This window comes from Pomacea canaliculata, linkage group LG3, assembly GCF_003073045.1.
Source record: "Pomacea canaliculata isolate SZHN2017 linkage group LG3, ASM307304v1, whole genome shotgun sequence".
Taxonomy (NCBI): domain Eukaryota; kingdom Metazoa; phylum Mollusca; class Gastropoda; order Architaenioglossa; family Ampullariidae; genus Pomacea; species Pomacea canaliculata.
Genome location: NC_037592.1, coordinates 30,976,479 through 30,986,401, shown reverse-complemented (window position 1 = coordinate 30,986,401; position 9,923 = coordinate 30,976,479). Strand labels below are relative to the sequence as shown.

The 9,923-nt window shown below is 35.9% G+C and overlaps 1 protein-coding gene across 1 annotated transcript; it reads left to right on the top strand.

Annotated features, from left to right (window-relative positions):
* The first annotated feature begins 930 nt into the window (after window positions 1-930).
* Window positions 931-9,615, top strand: LOC112559451 (CD109 antigen-like). Its single transcript, XM_025230726.1, has 18 exons — window positions 931-974; window positions 1,202-1,298; window positions 1,537-1,715; window positions 1,859-1,884; window positions 2,565-2,736; window positions 3,198-3,268; window positions 3,797-3,925; window positions 4,386-4,425; window positions 4,712-4,793; window positions 5,005-5,101; window positions 5,694-5,942; window positions 6,309-6,488; window positions 6,673-6,768; window positions 6,924-6,986; window positions 7,578-7,778; window positions 7,995-8,144; window positions 8,913-9,032; window positions 9,381-9,615. The coding sequence occupies exons 2-18, from the start codon at window positions 1,231-1,233 to the stop codon at window positions 9,444-9,446; spliced, it is 1,989 nt and encodes a 662-aa protein (XP_025086511.1). The 5' UTR covers window positions 931-974; window positions 1,202-1,230; the 3' UTR covers window positions 9,447-9,615.
* Window positions 9,616-9,923: the final 308 nt, after the last annotated feature.

Here is a 9,923-nt window from a genome sequence, read left to right as displayed (position 1 = left end):
TTGGCCCCAGTATTTGAATGCCCTACCTCTGTCTCTCCGTATAGTGAAAACGCTTCATGCTTTCCAGTCAGGACTTAGAAACAACATTTCCGGAAACAACTATTGTAATAGGTTTACCATGACTGTTCTTTTCTTCACGTTTTCTTCTGTGCCTACTTTTATGTTGCTGACAATATTTACTGTGCCTGTCTGTTTGCCTGTTCTAATGTCGAGTCCCACGGTCAGTAAAAATTAATTGTTGTCAATTTTATTAAAAGAACCCTAACAGAGTGTGGAAAATCTAACCATCGAGTGACGTGGAACAAGTGTGAAATACGAGAGAGGTTTAAGGGTTTAAGTTTTTCCCTTAATGCCCTAGGATTTGTTTACACAACAATCATCAGTTACTGCTTCGGAGAGCTGTATGGTATGGAATTAGCAAATGTCGTTTATGAAGTGTCCGGGTTACATGGACCATGTAATAGTTTCTGAACATCTGTGCCTAGAACTGTATTTACTGGCGATATACAGGATGTAGTTAAGTCCCTGATATTGTCGTGCAGATAGAAAGACAGAGAGTATCTATAACAATCGATGATGTGTACATTACTATACTTCATCAGCGAATGTTTTAAACAGTTTTATCCAAAGTGAATACCTCTTGTAATTATTGACTGTTCCTGCTGCTGCCTTTGTCCCCTCCCCTCCATACACTAATAAATCAGCTGCTTTGAACGCCACAACTCTTTCGTAAGCTATTAACACGTGTTCATCAAACGGCTCCTCCACCACCACCACCACCACCACCACCACCACCACCACCACCAACACCAACACCAACACCACCCCTTCTTGACTCATACTAGACAGGGTTATGTTTCTACAGGTGTAGGTATAAAAATCCGTCGCCTCTGGTCCTTATGACACCTGGTGGGTCAGTTTTTTTCTCACAACTCAAGCAGACGAACAGAGAGCAGCTGCTTTTAAAGAAAGGGGTGAGGCACATTTTTCTGTTTCAAAAAAGATACTCCAGCACGTCCTCAGTAACTGCTGTTGACAATAGTCGTGCTGTATCAGCTCATGATGTAACAGATTCATAGCTGCGATCTGCATTTGTTGTTAAGTTTCTTTATTCATTTTCTCTGATAATGCTCATACTTCTTAATATATAGATAATAATAGATAAAATTGATGGTAGTAACAGCAATGTTCAATGCTGCAGTGTTAGAACCTCATTTTTCAAGTTCAACCATGACGTGTGTACCTGTCTTCGTGCTGTTCCTGGTGACAACAACTGGGTTCGCATTATCACAGAACAGGTAAACCAATCTTATCAGCATCCTTGGAATAATGTTCGCCTGCTATTAGCAATTTACTGTTTCAAAATGAAACATAGACTCTAGCTTAGGTGTGCACGAAAAGAGATGAAACATAATCAGAGATGATGTTACACATGATTGAAATAGTTTAGGAGATTTTATTAGGTGACATATACACATTGAAAACAAGTTGAAGTCATCAGTAATTAAATGGTTGTAGATCTTTGAAATTTTACAGTGCATCCCCCGTCACCTACAGAGTCACATTTTCATCGCGCATGAGGCCAGGTATGACGTTACCTGTCAGTGTGCACCTGCTCCAAGATGGCGACTCGGCGGAAGTGTTTGTGACACTTCGCAACATCAAAAGTAAAGCAGTGAAAGCTTCAGCATCGTCTCTTCGTGTATATGGAGGAGGTGGGTAAATAATCTTGCACACTCACTTACTGACAAACTCGCGAGCCTCCTCCACACATCCACACACACACACTATTTCTCTTACACTTGAGAGCATTCAAGCATTCTGTAGTTTAATTTTCTAAGCTATTATTTTTTTTCAGGCAATCCACAAGTCATCAATATGAAAGTAAGTACAACCATTAGTTTTAATCATCTAAACTGACCATCGATATAGAGCTTCATGATTCATTTACATAGATTTTTTACTAGTCTGTCACATTATCATTTTAGTTCATTCTATTGTTTACATTTTTATTTTTAAGTTTTACAGTGGTCAATTGAAATAACGAAAGAGCGTAAAAAGTACAATGATTAAAGTGTTGAGAATATGAAAACATCCTATATGCTTTTAGCTGTCATTTCCAACCAAATATAACCACATTTTCAAATAAAACCCTCTGAAGGAAATAGTTTATGAGGAAACTATGGTGAAGTTTTTAATCGGACGGTAGTATAACATATTTACCAACAATTTTTATATTCGACAGTTGTTGGATTTAGTAAGGGTTAACAAATAAAACTATTTCATCTGTTTCATCCAAGGCAGTGAGTACTGTTGGTCTGTGTGATCTTATCTTATATGATAACCGCGTTAAGACTTAATTGACAACTAAACATTATTTCGGACATACTCTAGTTTCTCTTAAAACAGAAAATACAAGTACAATGAGTTTTTTTCAATAGTGACCTTCCGACTGGTGCTACTGTATGTTTTGCTTTTGCATCATGACTGGCTTGTTTAAAATAGTGTTGCAAGCATTACAAAAAAGTAAGATCAAATAAAAGGCTATTAACAACAATGAACAGATTCCAAGAAAACTAGGCGACGAGGGGGATGATTCAAAATCAGCCTACGAAGTCCGAGTGAAGGCGATTGGCGACGTTAATTTTGATGAAGTTGCGCAGATGACTTTAGAAGAAAAAAGCTTCTCTATCTTCATACAGACAGATAAAGCCATTTACAAACCTGGACAAACAGGCAAGTTTGTTTAAGATTTATTTACGCTGATTTTATAATTAATCTTCTATGATGAAATAAGAGGTAAAGACATGGGAATATGGAAACATACACATGATATCTACAGGAATGGTAGAGAAAAGAAGAGGAGTTGAGAACGAGAAAAAGACTGATTGCATATTTTAGTGCTCCAAGCACATAGCTGTAGAAAGACTTGAGGTATATGCAATTGAAATTATAGCAGGAAATGTCTTCATGTTTTTATGAAACAGCGTGTTCTCTTCTAAGTACTTATATCCCTGTTAAATATATAAATTCTGTGCTGATAGAAATCCACACGCCTCTAATAAACACTTATCTGCCCGTACTTTCATTCCTGCCTCTTCAAAGCTTCCAAACCTTCCTCTTATAGACACAAACATATTTGCCACGAATTTTATAGTCCGTCCATCTGACACTGTCTTCTTTTAAATTTCTTTCAGTCATGATGAGAATATTGGCTATGAACCCTGATCTGTCAGTACTGAAGGCCCCCATGGATGTATTCATTAAGGTACTATTTGATATATTGATGTGTGTGTGTGTGGTGCGCATTTGTGATTAGACAAGTCAAGGTGTATTTGAGAGCAGTTCCTCTCTTTCACCATCTGAGGAGGTAGGCACAAACTTTGTACTCAGTTATAGTCGAAGATGTCTATCAGCAGGCCAGCGCCGTTTTAGCTCAAATTACTTAACATGGTTTGGTAATTGACAAAAATAAAAAAATCAATGTGAGAATTTAAAAAAAATACAGCATCAATTGAATTTCTGACATTATCAATTTAAATTAAACTGGCTGGCTCTCCACTTTTTAAATACTACCGACACATGATTCTATGATATATTATCTGAATGGCACATTATCTACATGCACAACGTGTCACCATAAAGAAAGAGGCAATTATAATGGTAAGCAGACTGATGGGATCAATATACGCTCCACACCTCGCTCCCTCAAAGTCTGAGGAAGTCTGCCTTGATAATATTGCATGTTATGTTAAATTTAAGGCTGATTCTAAGCAACATTTTTTTATGTGTTTAGGATCCAAAAGACAACCTTGTTCGTCAGTGGAAACAAGTGAAAGAGGATAGAACGGGTGTGGTTGAGCTGAGCATGCCAACGTCCACTAACCCCATTCTGGGAAACTGGACTATTCAAGCCCGAATATTGGTACATTCTTATCTTGAAGGATCAAACAGTATAAGTCTAGATGCTGTTGAACGTGTGAAATTGTTGGTTCTTGTTATTTGATTAACAGTGATTTCAAGTCAGTTGAAAGCTATCCAGAATATATATATATATCTACTGGTATACTGGTACATTTATTGACAGTTACTTTTTGCACGAGATATATTTCTCAGTATTGCAGCCCATATCCGAAAAATACTGAATTTTCTCTCTACTACACTCTTCTTTCTCTTTCTCTCGCTGTGTGTGTGAATCTCTTTTCCAACCGTTTTTTTTATCTTATATAAAAGAATCTGTTTTTGAAACTATGATTAAAATCATTTAAGGGAACATTTTGTCCAGTATGTCTCTTCATGTTAAAGAAATAATCTGATGTGAGCGCAATAATGAAATTAATGACAACTATTTCCTGTTTTAAATGCCACGATTTTGGTCTTTTCAGAACCTTAATGAAACACAGATTTTTACGATAGATAAATATGGTAAGTGGAAACTCAGAATAAACTCAAATGTGGCTATACTGCTTAGTGTCTTAAATCATTAAGTTTTGCTCATTTAGATGTTGGTAACAGACACCTTGCAGATATCACCTTAGTATTCTTTACACACACACATAAAAACACACAACATGTTTGTATTGTGTGCGCATGTGTGTGTGCGTGTGCACATTTTATTTGTAGTGTTTGTGTGTGTGTGTGTGTGTGTGTGAGAGAGAGAGAGAGGGAGAATAGAAATGTTCTGCTGGACGTGCTCTTTTCTCTTTGTCAGTCTTGCCGAAGTTTGAAGCAAGTGTAGATGTGCCAAAAAAGGTCCTAATCACGAATGGGATAAAAGGAACTGCAAGCGCCAAGTAAGAATCCTAAATTCTTTTGCTTGTAAAACAAAAAAAGAAACAACAACAACAACAACAACAACAACATGACACACACACATATATATGCAAGCTAAATTACCAATAAGCATGAAGGTTTCGTTCCACATTTCTTTTCCACAAATCAAATTTGGTGCTGTTGAATAAACCTATACTTGTTGATTTTTGTTTGTTTGTATGTTTTCTTTAGGTACACTTTTGGCAAACCTTTGACAGAGGCTGACGTAAGCGTTGTAGTGCGACTTGAGGCCACAACCTCTGCTCCCAACATCTCATCCACCGGCAAGGTGAGCTTTTCTCCTGGCTCTTGCGACTGAATATAAAGGTAAAGGGTGCGTATTGTTATGTATTGTAAAGGCCGCCTCCAGTCATTTCACGAGACCAAATAATGAACAACAGAAACAGATAAACTCAGATGCCGTCGTAGTTCATTTTGTTCCTGTTAGTTCCCTGAATATCTAGAAAGTAGTTTAGTTGAAACTAACTCATAGTAGACTCTAAGTCTTTACTATGTGATCCATGCAAAGTTTCAACATTCTAAATGTATTTTATACATCTTTTGGGTATTATACTAGAGTTGTACATTATGTTACAGTTTATCTACATTTTATTGATAACAGCAAATTATGGCTAAGTGCAATGCTTAAAGAAGTACCTTCAATACCCTAAGCTTATGATGGTGTGTGCTTTTAAAGTGCTGTAGTTTATTGCACCTAATCGCCTGTAGACCTGTCAGTGCTCGTAAATACATGATCACTGCGAAAATAATTAGTTTTAAGATAGCTGACTAAATGACATTTAATGTTTAATACTAGTAAGCTATCAAAGTCATGTCATAGTGAGAAAAATAACTTCAAAGTAAGCATTTTTTCTGTGCAGCTTGATTCTAAGGGAGAGTTCGCCTTTTCGTTTACCAACGCCCAGCTCTTGGCATTGTCCAGTCAAACGTTCAACTGGAAGTCTCTAGAGAGTAAAGAGGCGGAGGTGATAGTCTTAGTGACAGAAGAGTCAACCGGACATCACATGGACACGACAGCGATTGTTGCATTTGAGAAATATAAGGCTAAGGTGGAGTTCCTACCCATCACAACCAGCAGCTTCAAACCAGGGCTTCCTTACACAGTTTATGTTAGTATTATCTGTTTGTTTGTGTTCACTTTCTTTACAGATAATGTATCATCCTTCTCAGTCTGTCTTACTCGATATCTCTCTGGATAGTAGCTTGAATGTTTTATTATACATTTCATACCTAAAAACCACCTCGAAAAGACAATATATGTCTTTATAAGAAGTTTGAAGAAATAGAGTAGAGGTCGACAGATGTACAATTCTTTGAAATCTTTTCTGGTATTTCCGGAGTAACTTCAGCAATTTTCTTTATATTTTTTCAGTCAACACTTTATTATCCAAATTATAGAGACGATGGAGGCAAGTAGGTATGATTGTTCAGTTGTCTTGAATGTTCAGTTTCTTGTGGTACCCAATGTGTTTCAGCTGAGTGTGACCAAATACGATGGCACCTTCTTTTCCACGTCAGAGTCTGTAAACATCACATTTGTTGTTAGAACCACACAAGATACAAAGACTATTTCCACTGTTCAAAATCTTCAGTTAAACGGCTTGCTCCGAGTTCAACAGGCGTTTCCCAGGAATGCTGAAAAGATTTCTATTCAGGTAGTTTTTGTGTAAGAGATGATGGTTTATTCAAACATTATCGATAATATTATTATTATATTTAATTATAAATTATATGATATATAGGTCTTTTTAGTCTTTTGTGTTTTAAGTATTTAATTTTTTAATGTACAGTAAAAGTTTGCAAATGTTTTTTTTTCTTGAACTTTATGACCATATTCAGGCACAGATGAAAGATTACACAGCCAAATCTGTAGACAAGGCCTATTCTCCAAGCGGCAACTTTCTTAAAGTAGTTATGGATTCGCCAGAACCAGAGGTGAGATTTGCTTTTGAACGATTTCATTTCTGTTTTAACTTGTGAGATCATGAAAATAGTTTAAGATTATGTATTTCTACTTATCTGTTAAGGAAAATAATGTTTCACGGTACTTGAGCCTACTTACAAAAATTACTTTAAATTTGTTACAACAGGTTGGAAAAAATGTCAAATTTACAGCATTTGCAACAGAGAATGTCCCCCAGATATTTGTCCAGGTAATTTGAACGAACAATTTAAATTATATCGTTTATATAGAATGCTATAACTTTTCAAAACAATTATAACTATGAATAATAAACAATTATTATTACTTTAAAGATCTATTTTTCGGCACTAGAAATAGTTTAATTAAAATAGCGGTAAGCTGTTTTAAAAATTGTATACATCAACAAATGGAAGAATCATTCAATTAAAAAATTATTTTTTGAAATTTTGCTTTATTACCTACTTAGTCTTCACAATGTTTCGTATATTTTGCATAGTATGTGATATTATTGTTATATTTGAAGCGTGACGGTCACTCTTACAAAGGCTGTTGAAATCGTGGATTAAACAAATGATGATTACTGTCATTTCTGTCCTTGTCATTTCAGCTCTAAATACCTTTATCTTGAACGAATAAAATTGAATTCTAAGTTTACTATCAAATGTGAAGCAGAGATGGCTTTTTTTTACCTTGTGCCTGTTTATCTTATCAAAATTGTTTCTTATTGTATCTTATATAATTGTATCTTATCAAATTGCTTTGATAACTTTATGTGTCGGGACTAATATACTGGTTAAGGAGACAAATACTTGCTTTCCAGGTGTATACGAAAGGAATAATGGTCAGCGACTTCTTAGTTCAGTCATCCAGTCAGCAAGGCGATGAACAATTTCCAATCTCATTTTTGGTCGAGGATGCCATGGCTCCCAATGCCCGTCTTCTAGTCTTCTACTTCCGCCCAGACTGGGAAGTTGTCGCCGACAGCATCTCATTCAAAGTCAAAGGCTCCTCAGACAACCCTGTAAGTCGTAAGCATTTTAATCAAATGTACAAGCTAATGCTTAAAAGAGTGAAAAAGAAAATGAAATGGAATTTAAAAAAATGCACCAGAGTCCTTGTCTGTAAATCGACTAAACTCAGACATCTGAAAGTACGTATTAGCTGCATAGTAAGTATAGTTTATGTATTTTTCCATTTAGACATGCCCTAAACAAGTCCTGTGTTTTTGTTCTTTCAGATTTCGGTTAAATATACTGATAAGAAGGTAAAACCTGGTGAGAAGGTTTCTCTAAAAATCAGTGCTAAATCGGATTCTTCAGTTTTTCTTCTAGCTGTGGACAAAAGTGTGCAGCTTTTGAAAGATGGAAACGACATCACACAGGATAAAGTAAGTACTGTTGACTATTATCAACACCTGTATTGCCAACTGAGAGGGCTGAGTTGTCGCGCTTTTTCTAATTAGTGTCCTAAAACAATTCTGGTATATTTGTCCAAGTCTGGCTCCGTAAAATGCAGTTTAACCGGTTTTATGCTGACAGGTAACCATTTTATGTAATATTTAGTTTTCGTAAGGCTATGATCAGACAAAATACTGGAAGCTAACCTCAGCTTCTACTTCAGCAGCTAATCAACGGTACACAGACGATGAAAATAGAGCTTATGTACCGAGGTCTATAAACAGTTGAAGAAGGCTATCCAAGCGGTATTGAGGAATAACTTTCTCATACCGGTGATGCAATTTGAAAACTAAGATACACACTTGATAATAAAAACAACAAATATGGTCGGCATCAAAGGGAGCGAACCTCTTGAAGAAGACAAACAAGTACAGCCATGCGCATGATGGATTCTGTTACGATCGCATTTAAAAGGACATACGTTGTGCAGGTATAAGATGTAACCAGATTTAAAAACAAAACACAAAATTTTTTATGTACATCTGCCACGAGATGACATCAGTTTCGCAGCCCACATGCCACTCTAATACCACTATTACTGAGACAAAAAGTTTAGGTTTATGGTGAAAATATTAATATGGATGAACGATGTCTCTAATATCGTAAGAACACAAACTATTAAATTTGGGTTTCTAGTTTATTTTAATTTTTCATCACCTTGCATTTGAGTCTGTTCTTGCTTTAATCCTTTCCGACAGATCACAGAGCAGCTGGTTGCCTATGACTACGGAAATGACTATCGTGAGTTCTGGCAGTACATGTCCACCAGTGGTTGGCCCTACTCCGTGAAAGGAACAGATGCTAAAAGTATTTTTAAGGTAAATGTTAGCCATAGTAAAACAAACTAATTATCTAGCTAAATATTTTCTTAGTAGCAATGCCAAAGGTTAAAATGCCAAAGGACACAATTTATGTTTATAACTAAAATTATTAGTTCTTTGCTGGCGGCATGAGCGTGTGACTGGATTAAGTTCTGCTTCTGATGAGTAACGTGATGAGAAGTGCCATGAACGAAGAGTGTAAAAAATGAAAAGCTGTACTAAACATCTAATATATCTACTTAGCATTTGCTTGGGATTGCTGCAAAAATATTACAAAAAATGTATCATTTTAAACATCTTTGTTTCATTCTATGAAAATATGTTTTAGTTTTTAAAAATGTGCAGGACACGGAGGTTCATGTCTTGACAGATGGTACAATACCCGACAAACAAAATATTCCTGTTCTGTAAGTAACGCTCTAATTTTTATGGAGACTTCTGCTACTTTGGTATAGCTTTTAAACGTCCAACATTAGTTTCATGACAAGTGAAAGGCTTATATATTACTTCAATGGGATCTCATGTACATTTTAAACATATATTTTTCTTTACAATGTGTGTTCCGGCCAAAAAACGCGAACAACAAACCCTTTTGAGTTCAAAAAGAAGTGAAGACTTTATTATGCAGCGAAAAATTGGTTCAGTGTCTGGACATCACCTCATTTGCATAAACTTCAAATGTTTGTTCTGAATGTGCCCCTGGGTGACTTGAACAGTGAGAGTTTTAGTTACTACGAGGATTTTATTCCACAGAAAACATACACAACAATCAAATATTCAAAAACCCCTTTTCAATCAAAAGAGTTCAATATGTTGTATTACGATTTAAAGCTTTTACACCATTACAGAGTCAGGTATTTAATGAACGTGTAATGCTCCCCATTTCGT

Excerpts from the sequence above, each read along its gene's own strand:
- LOC112559451 (XM_025230726.1), top strand. The coding sequence starts at position 1,231 with ATGACGTGTGTACCTGTCTTCGTGCTGTTCCTGGTGACAACAACTGGG. Across the intron at positions 4,794-5,004 it reads AAAGGAACTGCAAGCGCCAA|GTACACTTTTGGCAAACCTT; the intron begins GTAAGAATCCTA and ends TGTTTTCTTTAG. Across the intron at positions 6,987-7,577 it reads TCCCCCAGATATTTGTCCAG|GTGTATACGAAAGGAATAAT; the intron begins GTAATTTGAACG and ends CTTGCTTTCCAG.